We start from the raw sequence: 19,894 nt of genomic DNA on the forward strand, positions 1-19,894 counted from the left end.
ATCCTGCAATGAGTGAGCTTTACTCTGTCTCTGACCCAGGGTGTATCTGAGCAGAGAACATTAACTGCACAAGACACTCGTCCTAGACCTGTTAATAATCCAATTTAACTACACAGATGGAATGTAAGTCAGAGTGAGAAACAACAAATTCAGTATTTAACTCACAACGGGAGGAAAAAAACACTTCATTACTTCTGTTGAATTATTAAATGCAACTTTGAGATTTTTTATTGACATGAATTAACAGTGTCCATCAGTGCAAGTGAAATGTTTACAAAACTCGGTTTACCGCTGGATTTATCGACTGTTCTGTTGATGATCTTCAATGGAATCGCTTCATGTCCCACCACACAGGAGTAAGAAGCACCGCTGGCCCACTCCTCCGCTGTAATGGATAACAGGCTGTAGATGAAGAAGGAGGTGTTGTCACTCTCCGCCATCACCTCGGTGTTCTTGTAGTTACTGGGATTCACCGGCTTGTCATTGTTTGTCCACTTGACGAAGATCTCTCGGGGGGAGAAACCTCTCACTAAACAGGTGAGGGAGAGAAACCTCTGAGCGGAGATTTCTTCTGTTGGTGGCAGGAGGACCGACACTGATGGCTCCAGCGGATTAATCACTGCAGAATATAGGAGACAAATATAAATCAACCAAAAAAAATCCTGAACCAATATCACAATTTCACTAAATATTAAAATACGCCATGTTTAATTTGGGATTTATTCACTTTTGTTTTCTAAAGGAGCAGTATGGTACACATTCTGTTCAGTAAAAAAAGGAAAGTTTAATGTGAAAGTTGTCTCCAAGTTTCCAGCCCACAACGAGGACATTCTGTCCATTTGTCATTGCTGATGGTGACATCACAACCCAGGCTTCTTCCCACCTTATCTGACTTAATCAGAATACAATATCCTTTGGTCCATCTTTTTCTGAATCAGCTACTTAGCTATCCTGCCTTCAGATGCATCATTAATGGCCCCAACGGTGTTGGTTCATTACCAATCAAAGCCTGTCATTGATGTAACTGGATCTGGATTACACATGGGATCCTTTGTGCTTTAATCTCACCGCTCACCTTTCTCCTTGTGGATGGAGTCTCTCAGCGGAGTCGGTAGATTCTGATGGTACACCACACATTCAAAAGTAACGCCACTCAGCCAGGCTTCAGTAGAAATGTCTAATTTGCTGATCACGCTGTCGGGATTCTGTCCAGGCTGCTCAGCAATCTCTGATTTCAGAGGCTTCTTTTCTTGTTTCCAGGTCACATTGACTCCAGAAGGAAGATTGGACACAACGCAGGTTAATGTCACCGTCGCCTCCAGTAAGACTTGTTCTACTGGTGGTGGGAGGATTTTAACGGTGTTAGGGTGGCACTCGGTATCTTCTATGAAACAAAAATCAAAGTCAATGAAAAATGCCCCTTTCTGATACAAACAGCCAATCTTCACATTACTCCTTCACAGGGTGAAGACACCACCTTCAAAATGGCAACTCCAACTATTCTGAAACGATGCTTACTATTGTTGATGTATTTTGATCTGTGAAACATTTGTGATTACCTAGGACATACCCTGTGTAATTATTCCGAAAGAACACTGGCTTTGTAACAAGTGAAACCTATGAAAAAAGTAAAATCATCAAAGATACCATCATGTAACCCATGGAATGACCTTTCTTTCGGAGTTTGTCTCTCACTTAAGACCATCTATTGATACTTGTGACAAGAGTAATCTGAATATAATGAGTTCATTTCCATGTTCATAACCTTTAGGTGCAAGTGCTGCTGGTCACACTGACTGCCAAATCACATCCCAAATTTTGGACAGATTATAATAAATAATTATTATTCTCTTTGCAGAGTTCTAAAGTGTTACAGGAGCAGTGAACAGCCATGGAAATTCTGTTCATTATATTTAACATGATTAAAAATACTTTGCGTTATTGGTGTGATGTCATTCTCTAATTTATGTCATTGTTCCTCGTGGGCTGTGTTTGGAATAGATCTGAAAACAAGACATTGAGTACAGCATTGGATATCGGGAAGGACACCCATCTCCTTAAGTCTTTCCCTCCATTCAGTTAGTTCATAACTGGTCTGTACTTTCACTTTATTTACCAAGCTGCATTTTTTAATTTCTTCATAGAGCAGGAGAGAAAAAAAACAAACAAAAGCGTCTTAAATTAATCTACAAACGCGATGGAAATGTCACTAATTTTATAGACATCCACTACTCACTGTGTAAACATCGCCACCCCAAACCAGGCTAAATCAGCCTGTCTCGAGTTCCTAGTTCATTCATCCCTATTGTAGCATTCCCACCAGAATTTATTCTCCTGCCTCATCCACTAATTACAGAGAGCATCTTAAAGAAGCTCAGTGAGATCACGTTTATCCCAGTTCATCAAATGTGATAGCCACTTGGTCTGTGGTCTGATCCCATAAATAAAGTTAAAGAGCTCAGTACCAGATAAAAATCGATGTCGTACAATGTCCAATAAACAGGTCATTCCTGAGCAGGGAATGAAGAATTGAACGCATTTTGATTTATTTTCAAGTAAGGGTCACTGCATATTTTAACCACGTCAATTTGATAGAGGATCAGAATAAAGCTGTTCGGCCAATCCAGAGTTTAGATCAGAATGATGCTGGAAAAGCACAGCAGGTCAGGCAGCATCCGACGAGCAGGAAAATCGACGTTTCGGGCTAAAGCCATTCTCCTGCCTTCTCCCCGTACTAAACAAGAGCCGATCTATCTCTGGCTTGAATACACACAATGGCCTGGCCTCCACAGCCCTCTGCAGCAACATGTTCCACAGACTCATCACCCTCTGGCTGAAGAAATCCCTCCCCATCTCAGTTCTAAACGGTGCCCCTTTGACCCTGAGACTGTGCCCTTGGGTCCTAGTCTCGTCTACCAGTCAAAGCATCTATTCCACATTCACTCGACCTCAGTCTTTCAGTATTTTCTATGTTTCAATCAGATATCTCTCCAATATCCCCCTCCACCCCAAACTTACCCTTGAAGCGGCTACCAGGCAAGAATTCAGCACTCTGAATGCCTCTCCCAGCATGGTCAGGCAACAAACTATTTAACAAAGCTCACTGTCTCTCTATCTATCTTCAACAGAGAGGAAACATGCTTTTCTGACTTGCCAAAAGGTTGAATTATGAGCAATGCTAATGTAACACTCAAACTGAAATGAGATACGTGGCATGTTGGGAAACGAGAAGCTGTACCGTGCTGTTTACTACGCCTGATAAATTAGTGTGTTTGATTCACATCAGAGTTCAGAGTGATTTGTCGCTCTCTCAGTGTGTGTCTCTTACCCTGGAGTGCGGTGATGTTTTTACTTTGAGTGTTCTCTCCATGAGTGACCTGGCAGGTATAGACCGCGCTGTTGTACCATTCACCATAAGGGACCATCAGCCGACTCGTCACCGAGAAGTTCCCGTTCGCCTCACACACGGGAGACGTGAAGAAGCCAGAATCCAAGCGTCGGCCATTTTTCAACCAACTCATGGAGATTGACTTCTGATGGAACTCGATAATTGAACAGACGACGGTTGCAAACTTGCTGCTTGCGATGTCTTCACTGGAGCTCACAGTTAGGAGAAGAGTTGGTGCGAGAGGACCTGTACCTTTAGGAAACACATCGCATACATTATCCGACGAATTTCATAACAAATACAATCAGTTCTCATATATCAAGGTTTCTTGTGGTTAATGGACACAGGAATCATAATTGTGCAGAGTGCTGGAGAAGCTGGGATCCACACAGAAAGACCAGCAGGACAATGTGAAAGGCTAAAGTTAGAGGACACAGCAAGGGAGTCAAGGAGGCACAGAAACTATAGGCCGGTAATATCAGAAGGGAGATAGCAACGTTGGATGGTATTCGTTTTAATGACAGAGTCTGATGAACAAGGCAGACGAATTACTGGCATAAATGAAGATATGATACCGTTGCTATCACGGAGACATATTGAGAGCCGGGCAGGAGTGGCTATTCAATATTCCAGGATTTAGTGCCTTCAGGCGAGACAGGGAAAGATGGAAAATGATGGGGGTGGGGGTATGCGGTACAGAATGTTGCTTCTGTCGCAATTCTGACAAGAGTATTTTAGGCTGTAAAGAGAAATGAAATCATGGATACCTCCTTGAACAAAGGCAAATGGACAGTACTTCAAAACTAAAATACAGCAAACATAACTACTGGGAGAGCACGATAGACATTACTATTGGTCCAAAATACCAAGTGCAAATACATGGGCAAATTTCAGAGACATGTAAATTAAATAGGGGAATGAGAAAAGAGGTTTTTAACTTCCTCAGCATAGGCTTGGATATTCATTTTGTCAAAAATTTAGAGGGAGCACAATTCTGAAAATGCCCCGTGGAGAATATTTGAACAAAGTATGTGTTTAATACAGTGAATTTTAATCCAGACCTTGCAAGAGAGGGGTGAACCGGAACTTAACTTTAGGGAATGAAGTCGACCCAGTGGGTAAATCATCAATGGTGGAGCACTTTGCAGACAGTGATGGTAAATCAGTTGGATTTCAGATTGTACTGCAAAGGAATAGAAATTGGCCCAAAGTTCTGAAAAGGGGAAGGACAGTTTTAGTAAGATCAGGTAATGACTTGACCAGAGTGGACTGGAAGCTGACACTTATTGGTAAATCTGAGTCAGAGCAGTGTGACACATTTCATAAAGAGACAGGAAAATCACAGGGAGGACATTTCCCAGGAAGCCACTGCGTGGGACCAAGAATGCAGCGGGTTCTGGACACCAAAGGGCATGGAGGGGGAGATAAAGAGAAACAAGGGAGGCTTCCGGTCTATACTGAAATCTCAAAACAATAGAAACTAATATGGAGTACAGAACTTGCAAGGGGGAGTTTGAAAGACAAAGGAATTAGAAGAGCAAAAGAGACCATGAGAAAATAATAGCAGTCAAAATAAAGGAAAATATTTTTAAAAGTTACAGACTCATTCATAATAAAAGAATTATTCGGGAAACAGTAATGCCCATTAAGTGTTATTATTGGAGTGGAGCCGGAGGATTTGGTTGTGGTCAAAACGAATGTGTTGTGTCAGTGTTCACTAGGAAGAGGGACAATGTGGGGACAGAAATCATGGAGGGGTATTGTGATGTACTTTCAGAAATTAGGACACATGACGTGATGTCCTGTGTTGTCTTGCTGAATGAAAAGTGGTTATATTTCCAGGGCAGATGAAAAGTATACCAAGTGGTTGAGCGATGCAAAGGATGAAATAGTTGGGTCGCTGACAATAATTTAGAATTCCTGTCTGGCCACAGCAGTTGTGCCGAGTGAGTGTAGATCAGCCAACGTTGCACTGTTATGCAGGACGAAGGAAGGGATAAATAATGAAAACACAGATGTGTCAAGCTAGTCTCAGTGGTAAGGAAACTATTGAGAAGTGAAATTAGTTTTCATTTGCAAGATAAATCAACAATTTTCAGCACGGTTTTATTGAGAGGAAGTCATGTGTAACAATTTGATAGTAGTTTTCATAGAGATAATTCGATGTCCAGATGATAGCAATAATCAGAGCCAATGGGATCCAAGGTAATTTGACAGATTGGATCTAGAACTGGCTGAGTGATGGGAGCAGGGGATAATAGTCATCGGGTGTCTGCGTGACTGGAAATCTATGTCTCCTGGTGTTCTGTGGGGATTGGTGTTGATTTCCTTGCTATTTCTCTTACATACCAATGATTGAGATTCAAATTTAGGAGGATTAACCAGTGAATTCACAGATGAAATGAAAACTGTCATGTTGGTAAATCATGAGCATAATGGCTTTAGATTGCAGGAGGATATAAAAGGGTTGGTTGTATGTGAAGAGAAAAGTTGCAAATGGAAATTATTCTGAATAAATGTAAGGTGATGTAATTCGGCAGAAGAATCTGTGAGGTATGACGTTTTGAATAGTGGAACCCTGGAAAGGCCTGAGGATCTTTGGTGCATGTACCCACCGATCCCCTATCGTACTGTGTCGTCTGGATAAAGAGGCTAAGAAAGTGGGAGGATATTTGCTTTTATTAGCCTAGACATTGACAATGAAGAGTGGTGAGATGATACTGGAACTTAATAAAACACTGGTTAAGCCATACTGAAGCGTTGTGTGCATGTTATCGAAGGAATGTGATTACACTGAAGGCAGTATTGATGAGATTTGCCAGGGTCTTGCCTGGGTTGGAGGGTTTTAGTTATGAAACTAGTTTAGATGGACAGGGGTTTTCCTTGGAGCAGAGGAGAATTAGGGAGAAGATTATCATGATGTCTAGAATTATTTTAGGCATAGACAGGGTAAACTGGATGAAACCTTTCCCCTTGATGGAGAGATCAATGCCTCAGGGGCACAGGGTGAAGGTAAGGCCAGGAGGTTCCAAGTGGATCTCAGGGGAAAACAAAATCAAACAGAGGGTGGCGTTAGCCTGGAGCTCAGCACCTATAAGCCATGTAGAGACTGAGCCCCTCATAATAAGTATGAAGTATCCTTGCAAGGGCAAGTCACACAAGGCAATGGATCATGTGCTGGCACATGAGACTGGAATAGTTAGGTGGCTGTTATTGATAGGCGTGAATTGGGTGGATCAAAGGGCCTTTTTCCTGTGCTGTATAAGGTGATTCTGTGAAAACGGTTATAAATAATGCCTTATTCATGTTAATCACAGATGATCTGTTTATCTCAGTTCCCACAACACTTACCTGGACATGGCATTACTTTGCTCTTGTGTGACCCGCTGTGTTGAACCTCACAGGAGATTTTGCTGGGGCAATCTACCGCTGACTCGGGCAGGGTTAACTGGCTGCTCAGGGTATAGGTTCCCTTCTTGTTTCTCACTGATGGGTAAGTCTTCAATCCAGTCGTGATTAGCTCCCCACCTTTCTTCCAGGTTACCTTGGTGACGTCAGGGGAATAGTCCATCGCCAAACAACCAAAGATCACAGAACCGGTGTTGTGCTCCTGACAGGAGGAGACCAGGCCATAAAGCGTGGGGGGAGACGGTGTCTCTACAATAGAATGACCAATTGAGGATGTTAGTTTCTGTTAATTTGACCTTATCAGTTACTCAAATGTATCCTCAGCTGTAAACGTTTGCCAGTATGCTCCCGCTGAAGTCGACAGCATAACTGGGGTTTATTTTTGTTTCCGATCAGTTTCTGATCATGATCATTGGTTCCCTCTTTAGAAACATGCCCTCGACCTTGACCATTACCATATAATTTAGGACGAAGAACATCCTGATCCCACCCCAGTAACTGTTTGAAGATCTCACCAACTGACACTTTCACTGGATTGCTGTGAAGAGCAGAGACGTTTCACAAAATACAAACCAAGGAAATGCAGATTCATCGAAATTCTACAGTGTGTGCAAACAGGCCATTTGGCCCAACAAGTCCACACCCACCCCTCTGAAAAGTAACGCATCCAGACCCATTCCCCTACCCTATTATGCTGCAGGTACCCCTGACTAATGCACCTAACCTCCCAATCACTGAACACAACATTTGCAATTCCCCCAACTTGCACATCTTTGGACTGTGGGAGGAAATGCACACAGACGTGGGGAGAAAGTGCCAAGTCCACACAGACAGTCACCCGAGGCTGGAATGGAACCCGAGTCCCTAGCACTGTGAGGCAGCAGCACTAACCACGGAACCAGCGTGCTGCCCCACGAGGTGCCGTGCTGCTGGAAATACCCAACAGCTGGCAGTACCCCCGGAGAGAAGTCAGAGTGAATCATAGAACATAGAACATTACAGCGCAGTACAGGCCCTTCGGCCCTCAATGTTGCGCTGCCCTGTCATACTAATCTGAAGCCCATTCCACATACACTCTCCCATGTACGTCCATATGTTAGCCCAATGACGACTTAAATGTACTTAAACTTGGCGAATCTACTACCGTTGCAGGCAAAGCATTCCATACCCTTATTACTCAATGAGTAAAGAAACTACCTCTGACATCTGTCTTATACCTATCTCCCCTCACTTTAAATGGGCAGCACGGTGGCACAGTGGTTAGCACTGCTGCCTCACAGCGCCAGAGACCCGGGTTCAATTCCTGACTCAGGTGACTGACTGTGTGGAGTTTGCACATTCTCCCCGTGTCTGCGTGGGTTTCCTCCGGGTGCTCCGGTTTCCTCCCACAGTCCAAAGATGTGCACGTCAGGTGAATTGGCCATGCTAAATTGCCCGTAGTGTTAGGAAAAGGGGTAAATGTAGGGGAATGGATGGGTTACGCTTCAGCGGGTCGGTGTGGACTTGTTGGGCCGAAGGGCCTGTTTCCACACTGTAAGTAATCTAATCTAATCTAATCTAAAGTTGTGTCCCCCCGTGTTTGCCGTCCCCATACTTGGAAATCAGGTCCAGAGAGCCTTCCTCACTTATCAATGCAAGGCAGAATGTTCTCTCTGGGAGGAAGGTCACTGCAGCAGCAGCACAGGCAGGAGCTGAGCACTGGGACGGGGAGGATGGCTGTCACGGCTGAACTCATGCCAATTGGCTGGAAGTTGAAACATCTCATTTACAATTATCTGAATTCTGGAGGCCTCTGAAAAATGGAGGACTATTAAGGTTCAGAGACTTTGGAGTGTTACAGCTGAGTATTTACGTAAATATGATTTGAGAAATGAACAAGTAATCTTTAACTTTAAAAACTATCAAACTGACACGCAGTTCACCACCAAACCTCATCTTTCAGACTAACCACTGCACTTACTTTGTCTAGACCTAAATTCCCACTCACATTGACAAACCCTACCCTGCTATACACCCATTCATGCCCGGAACACACAACCCCTATCACACGAAACATATCCAAGGCAATCCATATTGGTAGTGTAGCTGAGCAGAGATCTCGGTGTCCATGTACACAGATCCCTAAAAGTTGCCAGCCAGTTTGATAGAGTTATTAAGAAGGCATACTTTGTGTTGGCTTTCATCGATAGAGGGAATGAGTTTCAGAACCACGAGGTTAGGCTGCGGCTGTACAAAACTCTGGTGGGGCCGCACTTGGGAGTATTGTGTCCTGTTCTGGTCAGCACATTATAGAAAGAATGTGGAAGCTTTGGAATAGTTCAGAGGAGGTTTACCAGGATGTTGATTGGTATGGCGGGAAGGTTTAATGACGAAAGGATGAGGGTCTTGAGGCAGTTTTATTTGAGAGAAGAAGATTGAGAGGTGACTTAATTGAGACATAAAATATAAACATAGGGTGGACAGTGAAAGTCTTTTTCCTTGAATAGTGATGGCTAGCAGGAGAGGACATAGATGACAGATGTCAGAGGTTGTTTCTTTACTCAGAGAGTAGTAGGGCCATGGAACACACTGCCTGCAACAATAGTACAATCGCCAACTTTAAGGGCATTGAAAAGGTCATTGGATAAACATATGGATGAAAATGGAATCGTGTAGGATAGATAGGCTTCAGATTGTTTCCACAGCCCAGCGCAACATTGAGGGCTGAAGGGCCTGAAATGCACTGTAATGTTCTAAATTCTATATTGCAGATGGACATATGATCTCAATTCCTTTCACTTCTTTACACTCCAGCCGCCCTGCACCTGGCCCATGGTAAATCTGGCCCTGACTGGACCTGGCACCATCATTTGCACAACCTCGGACAAAAGCCCACTACCCAAGACATGACCTCAGTCCTTGATCACTGACCTCTCATCTTCCCCAAGTCAACCTGTGCACATTGCATCCCAGCTCCTTTCCCATCTGTGCTTTACAACCTACCATTTTGCCAGACTCCGAGCTTTGCATTTTGACAACACGTCCACCTGTCACTTCATTACAGTGACCTTCCACCCCCGAAACATCCTGGCACTCTGCCCAGCTCTACACTAACCAGCCTGGCATCCTGCTCACCTCTCCATAAACCAGCCTGGCAAAGACAGACCTCCTGCATTTCAGCTCAAACTACCCCTCACCTACCAAGCACAATTCGACCAAATTATCCTGTGACCATTACCATTTACCTTGATGCCACCTTGCCAGACAGAGTGCATGCAAGCTTACCCAGCAGCCAGCCAACCCCTCACAGCCTACCAGCCCAAACTCTCCCACATGCCCAATCTAGCCCCTCACTTGCTCACCACCTTCCAACTTTGAGCCTACTCCACCATAAAGTCAGTGAGTCATAAAGTCATACAGCACAGAAACAGTTCCTTGGGTCCAGCTCATCCCTGCTGACCAGAGTTCCCAAATTAAACTAATTCCACTTGCCTGCCTTTGGCCCATATCCATCCCGACCTATCCAGTTCCTGGAGCTGTTCAAATGTCTTCTAAATGTTGGACCTATCTCTGCATTTACCACTTCCTCTGGCAGTTCATTCCAATGTTTTGGACAGTTACAACATGAAGCTCCAACTCCTGCACTCAGTGCTCTCTGACCAATGAAGGTACATGTGCCAAACGCCTTCAACACACTAGCTACTTGAGACAACGCTTTCAAGAATCTATGAGTCTGAACCCTCAGGGTCCTCAGTGTTCAATATCACTACCCAGTGCCTTACCATGAACTCTGTAAGACTCTATGAGTCTGGACCCTCAGGGCCCTGTGTTCAACATCACTATCCAGTGCCCTACCATTAACTCTGTAAGACTCTATGAGTCTGGACCCTCAGGGCCCTGTGTTCAACATCACTACCCAGTGCCCTACCATTAACTCTGTATGTTGTGACCTGATTTGTCTTCTCAAAAAGCAACACGTCGTATTCATTTAAATTACACTCCATCTGCCACTCCACAGCCCATTGGCCCAGCTAAGCAAGATCTCATTGTACGTTTAGATAACTTTCACTGCCAATTATACCACCAATGTTGGTGTTACGTGCAAACTTACAAACCATGTCCCATTCAATGTTTTCATGGCTTTCAACCAATATTGTACCCTGTTTGCCTTTCTCCCACATATCCGGAGCATTTTTTTAAGGATTGAAGGAATCTATCTCCTTATTGATTTCATTTAATGTTTTGTCCTGAATCAATTTCTGTGGTGGAGAATTCCAAAGGTTCACCATTCTTTTGCTGGACAGTAAACAATCAGGTTCAATGTTATCGGTGTGTTGGGAAGACTGGTGAGCAGCAAGATTAATGATGATCCCATGAATGGAATAGCCTTCTAGAGGGGCCGAGGGACCTTCTTCAGCTTCCAGTTTGCATGCTGACATGTCCCTACAGCAGCATGTTCCAAAACTGTGATCCTTGAGGATAAGGGCGCACATGCGTGTAAATGCTTCACCTGAAAGCTCTCCTCCAAATTAGACTTCAACTTGACTCTCAACTATTTCTCTGCCGTTTCCTCTTCCTCAATCACAGCCATGGGACTCACTTCCTAACAGCGCTGTGAACACAAACTTCAGCAATTCAAATAGGCTGATGATAACTGGTTTCTCAAGGCGATATAAAAAGTCTGACACTTCCACACCTGTCTAGAGATTCAAACAACCACTGGAAGAATTGAAAATTATTTGAGGCACTTGTGTGTCTACACAAGATGACATGGTTTCCTTTTGTGTGATTTGACTGTGTTTTCACTGAATGAACAGAACTATTTCTTAATCATGTAATAGGAATGAAGCTTCCCTCATTTTTAGCAAGGCAATCACACATTATATTTCTTTATTCCAGGGAAGTATAGTGTTAAATTAAAGAAATATGATGATTGGGATGTTTCAATTGGAAATTGTCAGAGATTGAAAGTTTACTTTCATGAGCAATTAATTCCAGCCTCATTGTGTCACAGTACTGACAGGAATGTCTTTCAGAAATGGTGTCTCCCTTTGTTACGGGCAGTCGAATCAGTAAATCTGGGATAGTTTTTGCTTGTTAATCAAAGATGTTGAAGAGTTTTAGCCAAAGGGAGACCTGTGGATTTAGCTCACAGATGCTCCATGATCTAAGTAAGTGGTGGAACAGCTCGAGGGGCTGAGTGCCCTCCTCTTGCTCCTACCTTCCTATCATTGTGTCATTCATTAAGCTAGCACTGGCGGTGAACACTTTTTATTAAAATATTTCAACAAATTAATTGTTTCACACATGCTTTAAAAAAAAACCTTCAGTTGATTATTTGGAACGGGATCATTGACATTCTCTATCTGAGTGATCAAAATAACTTCCACCCAATTACAGCAGCCACTGCGCTCTGGAGTGTGTTGTTACTTCATAATAGTTTCTTGTGAAACTACAGATCGAGATCAGGGCGGTCAAATTCAATGATTCTCTGATATTTAATATCTCTGACCATTCGCAATTTGTTCAAATGCATCTTTTCTCTGAAGAACGTGCTTCATCGAACACAACTTTTTTCAATGAAACAACAAACTTTAAATGCTAGAAAACCAAAATAAAGACAGAAATTTCTGAAGAAACTCAGCAGGTCGAGCAGCTCCTGTGGAGAGAAGGCAAGGTTAACCTTTCGCATTCAGAGACGCCCCCCCCCCCCCTTCACCAAATTGTTTTCATGTTTTTGGCACAAGAGCTCCCACCTGTTGAGATAAACAGTGATTACGTTGGCTTGACTCCTGTTGGAAAAAAAATTCTTAGCAGAGATACTGGATGGTCTGAGATAGCAATTGAAGACCAACTGAAAAGCTTTCACCATCTGCTGCAAGTGTTGGATTCAGCGGAACTCCCACCGTACTGAACAATCAAATTCAGCTCCAGCACTGGTTTAATATAAAGTAAAACAGCCTAAGCATAATCTCATCAAATATGCTTCGAAAATGATTCATTCTGGATTAGTTATAAATGATATTGTCATAACAGCAAGTCAAAAGCTGGGATTTCTTTGAGCACTTACTCCATTAACACCATCTAGCGATGCCCAAAAGCTTGTGAACAAATATTGATCTGGAAAAAGCTGCTAACCACCAAACTTCTGTTTAATATCGAAGAGACACAAGTCAGGACAGCGACTGAATAGATTTCATTGGCCTCTGTGAGTGGAATTCCAACAAACAGCCAGACATGTCAATCTGCTTTCTTGCACTGAAGTAACCTGATAAGAGATTGTGTTACATACCTCTCTAACAGGTTGTAAGTGAACACAGGCCACCTGGCACAGAATCAGGGATTCTACCACAACATCACAACAGACCTGAACACAATGAGCTTGACACTATCACGGAGAACACAGCCCACATGTTTTGACAGTACATAAACCATGTTAGTTATTATCACCTTCCAACAACCAGGGATTGTTCCAGAATGTTTGTACAATGAAAGTAACATTTCAACATTTATCGAAGAATGCTTTGACAGCAGCTCCAAATTGTTCAAACTCAATGGGAACTACAGAGGAATAAATCTAGGAATTGCATTGCCATCAATTCACTGACACTGGATTCCAACCTAGAACTCCCTTCATCTTTCCCCTGTGAAAGTTGCTGCACCAGACGGTCTACTTAGTTTGGAAAAGATTAAAATGTTTTGAAGTGTAATATGACCGTTTCCAGTGACATTAAAAGCTGATAATAGGTCTTCAAATAATAAGATGCAAAAAAATTCTGATTCTACACTGTGCCACGGAATATGTCCTGCATAACTGAGGCACAAAGAAAATATACAGCATATTTCCCTCTGCCTCGCTCAATCAAATATCTCTTGTTGCCAACAACCAATTTCAAAACTCTTGCTATCTGCCTTTTGTTCCTGAAACGTTCGTTCTAATTGGAACAACTTATTCAGGGCTCTCAATTCTGGGGCACCTAATCGAATATTGTATTTCTGGCAGATAAAAGTGGTTTTGAAGCTCAAGATAAAATTGAACTGTCTGAGATTCAGGTATCCAAACTGGACAATTTACAAATGGTCAGGACCATTGACAAGTTAGTCAGACATAGCACTGAAACAAACTGCACAACAGACTTAATCCTAGAGGATACATTGCTCAACTCCTCACGTCAAATATATTCACTGTAATTGAACATTCATCAGAGGAACTAACCAGAGGATTAATGTGAACAAGAATGTGTTCACAATGAACATAAATAACCACTGAGTTAATAAACTTAATAAGTCATTGTATTTAACCAAATTATTGAGGTGGGAAATATCGCCAATTAAAGCACAGATCCGGAGGAAATGTATTATTCTCTAAATTGTTTTTACATATTCTTAAAACGTTCCTTGAACTGTGGAGATTTTGCATGCACTGCATAAAGTCAATACTGCATTCCAGTGTGGAAAGCATTTCTGTTGAAGGAATTAGGGCAAGGTCATTTTTTTGTTAACTGCTTTTAATGAACGAAAATGTTTAAAAACGTATGAATTGAAAATATGCTTCTCTCTGGAGTTGCCCGCTTTAGCGGATGTCTAAGTAAATGTGGGCACTGCTGCCTCACAGATCCAGGTACCCAGGCTCGCTTCCAGCCTCGGGTGACTGCCTATGTGGAGTTTACACAATCTCCCCTGTGTCTGTGTGGATTTCCTCCCACAATCCAAAGATGTGCAGGTCAGGTGAACTGGTCATGCTGTATCGTCCATCGTGTTAGGTGCATTAGTCAGGGGTAAATATAGGGTAGGGGAATGGGTTTGGGTGGGTTACTCTTCAGAGGGTCGGTGTCGACTTGTTGGGCCAAATGGCCCGATACATACTGCAGGAAATCTAATCTAAATGATTGTCACACTTAACTAATGTGAGCAGATTCCTTCCGATCGCGACATTGCAATAAATCGGTCAAGTATATTAATTAAAATAAATATTACTCTATTTTCAGTGTCTGAATAAACCATGTGCTCTGTTATCCTCTAGTTCATGTCTTCTGCAAATTTGTGAACACTGCATCCGTCTGAACACATCGATGTAAAATGAATTCTCTGCGTTTGCAGCAAGCACTCCCATGGTTTTAAGAGTAGGGTTCCTACAGTCTAGAAACAGGCCATTTGGCCCAACAATTCCACACTGACCCTCTGAACAATAAGTAGTCCATCCAGACCCATTCCCCCTTATGTTGGGCGGCATGGTGGCACAGTGGTTAGCACTGCTGCCTCACAGCGCCAGAGACCCGGGTTCAATTCCCGCCTCGGGCGACTGTCTGTGTGGAGTTTGCACGTTCTCCCTGTGTCTGCGTGGGTTTCCTCCGGGTGCTCCGGTTTCCTCCCTCAGTCCAAAGATGTGCAGGTAAGGTGAATTGGCTATGCTAAATTGCCCGTAGTGTTAGGTAAGGGGTAAATGTAGGGGTATGGGTGGGTTGCGCTTCGGCGGGTCGGTGTGGACTTGTTGGGCCGAAGGGCCTGTTTCCACACTGTAATGTAATCTAATGTAATCTAATCTAATCTTATGTATATTTACCCCTGACTAATGCACCCTAACCTACACATCCCTGAACACTATGTGCAATTTAGCACAGCCAATCACCTGACCTGCACATCTTTTGGACTGTGGTAGGAAACCAGAGTGCCCGAAGGAAACCCACGCAGACACAGGGAGAATGTGCAAACTCCACACAGACAGTCACCCGAGGGTGGGATCGAATTTGGGACCCTGGCACTGTGAGGCAGCAGTGCCAACCACTGAGCCCCATGCTACCCTGCGAGGTCATGAATGGATTATTTTAATTAATTTGAAATTTGGCCTTGGTCACATAATTCACTATAGCAGTTGCTCCGAAAGAATGACTCTTCAGTTGATATTTTGTTGTAAAATGTAACTATTTATTTAAAATGCACAGATTGGGAACACCTAAAGCACTGTGCAGATTAAATAATTCAGTTAATGTTTTATTTTATCCAGTAAATCCAGTTTAATCAGGGACATAACAATTAATTAACTCAAGTTACGTGTGAAACTGATCAAAGCAGTGAAACTGACCTGTTCTTCATAGAATTGAGCAGAATTTCCAAATGGTCTTTGCCAATGATCTTTTCCAGCCAGAAAAATATGTATGTAGTGTACAGCGGAATTGAAAGGTGTGTGTTGATCAATTATAACACAGTCATGGCATTTTTGCTCAAGAGCAAGAACTATTAGAACATTAGACTTTTGGAATTCTATTTATATTTCTCTATGACTTGTAAACTGTTAAAAAACACACCTTGTGATTGAACTAGATAGTGGAGTTCTGAATTTGGATTGTAAAGCATGAATTAGATTAATCCTTAATTATTACTTTTAAGTAAAAATGGCGCCCGAAGGTATCTGTTTTCCCTTCATTTCTAAAACCTTTGCGATTTGCCTTTCACTTAATAATAGGCTTTATGAAATTTCACCTCGCGTGCTGATTGCATTGAATGAGGAACCTGGAGCGGTTCACTGTCACCAACCGTGTTAACATTGCAAAAACAATGTAGAAACCAGAAACGGTTTCCCAAATATAACATATTTAATGTTACCCAAGCACAGTCCATCCTCAACAGATCAATGATCACCAGATCACACCACGGTGTGTTTGCAGCAGAACTAGCTCTGCAAACATTTTCAACAGAACCAAGAACATGATGTAACCTCACAAAAAAAAACAAATTGAAGTCTAACAAAGCTGCTCAGAATCCAGCAAACTAATGATTAAATTGAATAGAAATAGCAAGTCATAACAGCAGCCTTGTTTGTGAGGGGACTTAACACTTAAAGCTGAAACGTTTCTGGCAACAGTTCAATTTATCTCCAACCTGTACACCCTTCTTGATCGTGACAATCTTGTGCAGCGCACAGTAGAGCGGTTGAAGGCATACATTGATTAATCACTTCATGATCAAAACAAAATTACTGAATGGACAAATATTACCACATTATAATTTTAAGTTAGTTTCAATTACATAATCTGATCAATTCTGCAGTTTCAGATTTTAGTCCCAAATTTTATTTTGAATGAGGCTACTCAAAACAAAATTCAGTTAGTTTACAATTAGAGCTGAGTTTTTTTTTTAAAGTCAATGCATTAAACACTCGTTTTTTTTTCATTTCTCACACTTCCGGGTTTCTGCCTTAAGTTGTTTTTCAGACCGTTACAAATGGATGTAATGTTTTCACTCAAGCAGAGAAAAATGTGTCATATAATTTTAACAAATGCAGAAATGATTCATGAAAAACCAAAGAACTTCACAAATATTGGTAATGAAAAGTAATCCAGAGAGTCAATCTCCTCACCAGAAAGAAAACACCGATTACAGAAAGCATGAAAACGCTGATCAATTTCACAAACTGAATAAGATCCAATCAACTCAATTCAACAGAATCAAGGAAAATAAAATCAGAATCCAATCAACTCAGAACAACAGATTTGAATGAAACATAATCAGAATCCAAACAATTCAATTCAACAGAATCAAATAAACAATTTCAAAAGCCAATCAACACAATTCAACAAAACCAAGTAAAACCAAAGTCAGAATCCAATCAACACAGTTCAAACCGAATCAACTCAAACAAACTCAGAATCTAATCAACAGAATGCAATATAGCACCGCAACGAAATTTTATGACAGTTTCTAACCTGCTTGTCATCAACAAAATTAACAAAATAAATGCGAAAATATAATCAGGGTAAGAACATATATTCACGAAGTGAATAATGATATTTTAGCATATTTTAATCATGTTTAGTAATATCTCGAACATTTTTGAATTCTTAGCATTTGTTGTTGATAATAAAACTCACAGTCAGGGTGTCACTGACATTAAACATTATTTATAGCTGACTGATTAAGAGACATTAGGTGTTTCAAGTAACCCAGCCACACAGAATGCCCATCTGATCAAAAAAAGCGATACAACGAGCAACTGACTCCATTATCCCCACTGTAACTATTTGCTGAGCCTTAACTGAAGTCCGTAATCAGTCTGAACAAAAATCAATCCGAACCAAACCAAACTCAGCACAGAATCTGAGTTTCATTTAATTCAGAAATTAGTCACATGTATAGAAAGTTTTTAAAAAGTCACTAAGAAAGTTCAAGGGTCTTACCTGAAGTCACTGTCACCATGGTCCCTTGGCCCCAGTAATCAAGATAGTCACAGTGTTACATTCTCTGGACTGGGTCACACAATAACTAGCTCTGTATAAAACTAATCAAAAATCTGCCATCATTTTAAATTTTCAGAACCACAGGCAAAATAAAGTCACGATAAATCTTCATCACATAATTGCGCTAGTGAATTCTGATCATTCTTGATAAATTTTAATACTGTTTTATACTTCATAGAGTAACACATGAGCTGATTCTCAAAATCCCCAACTGGTGTATCAATAATTACCCAAACACTTTCACAAATTAAATAGTGATACTGGCATTAAACCGCACAGAACTAATACTGACTGCAAGTTAAGACGGTTTGTAGAAGTAATCACTGACTAGTTTCAAACAATGGAGGCTGAATAGGTTTTTGTATTGGTCATAATTGCAGTGTCACCCCAGCTATATCACTGTGAGACACGTTGTGTCAAATACTATGACAGACTGTAAACTGTAAAATGCAGAGAATTTCTTCACTTCCTAGAAAGCAGTGATTCAGACTCCTCTAAAAATGATTCAGTGTGTTATTCCAGCTTTTACGATCCATTGTATTTTGAAAGCTTGGAATAATTTTCCATTTTTGGTCTGCATTGAACTTGACAATCAACACGAAGAAGGTAGAAAAATTATACATTTCTACAAACTAGCACTACTGGATTGCGTTTAAATTGCATCTCACATTATTTCTCGCTCCTGCCATGGTAGAAATCACCAATTTGAGATAAACACTTGTCAGTGGTTTTTGTATGAGGATGTCGCTGTGCACAACACTGTGACCCACTGTAGTATCACAATGATGTAGACCAGTACACTCATTCTCTGTTCTTTACTCGTGGTCTCAATTTTCATTTGAAAGAGCCATTTAGTACTGATCATGTTTAGAATTGATGCCATAGTTGACATAACAATGAGCAGTGATTTCCTGAGCTGTCAGATATATTAAAAGGAACATTTTGTCCGAGCATTTAATTGATGGAAGTGTTAGCAGTACATATGACATGCCCAAAACATTGTCCCATTGTGTCACCAGTTTGCTAGTGTAAATGGTACATTTCCTCTTTGATAGTTTTGTAAGAGGCAGCCTGAGGTCTACTTCAGATTGCAGTTGGTATAATTGCATTTAAAACTCGTACTGACCGTCAGTTTATGATGGAATTGACAAAATGTTCCCTCGAGCTGTTTTTGAACGGGTCCAGCCCTGGTTCCTCTCGCTGTGGTATCTTGCACAGTAATAGATGGCGGTGTCTTCGATCTTCAGGTTCCCCATGTCCAACGCGAAAATGTTGTTTGAAGTGTCTTTGGACGCAGTAAATCGACCCTTAATCGCTGGCGCATAGCTATTGTCCGATGAACTATAGTAGTACAGCAGCCACTCCAGACCCTGTCCGGGAACCTGTCGGACCCAGTGCATGTAGTAGCTGCCAAGATCGAACCCGCTGGTTTTACAGGTCAGTTTCAGGCTGCCTGCGGGACGGCCAGTCTCTGCCTCTGGCTGGGTCAAAACAACCTCCGACTGGACACCTTTAAAAAGAAAACAAACAAACCATGAGCATTGATGTTGGTGAAATGATGTCTGAGTCTTTTACATTCCTGCCGTAGACTAACATTGAGACAGTCACAAAGAGAGACTTGAACAACAAACACTCACATGATAAGAAAGTCAGTAACAAACTGAGAAAAAGTGTCGACACAATCATTCTGATAACTTGTGGGAAACGGTTCTGCAAAGATCTTTCGAAACAGAGCCGACCCAGGAGTGTTGAATTACGGTCCAGTGCCCAGGATTTATATGGCCATCGGAAGGGGCAGGCTTACAGCTTCCGCATGTTGGTTTCCTGCTGGAGGCTGAGACTGGATCCTGGTATCAGCTTGTACAGCCCAAACACATTGGATCAT

General features: G+C 41.9%; 1 gene segment (V, D, J or C); it reads right to left on the reverse strand.

Annotated features, from left to right (window-relative positions):
- Nucleotides 1-192: 192 nt before the first annotated feature.
- On the reverse strand, nt 193-19,728 carry LOC148135621 (Ig heavy chain C region-like). The segment is given in 7 exon segments: nt 193-619; nt 1,076-1,384; nt 3,329-3,640; nt 6,740-7,045; nt 17,950-17,990; nt 19,201-19,519; nt 19,647-19,728. Coding segments are annotated over 7 exon segments (1,728 nt in total).
- Nucleotides 19,729-19,894: the final 166 nt, after the last annotated feature.

Source organism: Chiloscyllium plagiosum, unplaced genomic scaffold, assembly GCF_037043375.1.
Source record: "Chiloscyllium plagiosum isolate Xiang-an unplaced genomic scaffold, Cpla_swu_hap1 HiC_scaffold_49, whole genome shotgun sequence".
Classification (NCBI taxonomy): Eukaryota; Metazoa; Chordata; class Chondrichthyes; order Orectolobiformes; family Hemiscylliidae; genus Chiloscyllium; species Chiloscyllium plagiosum.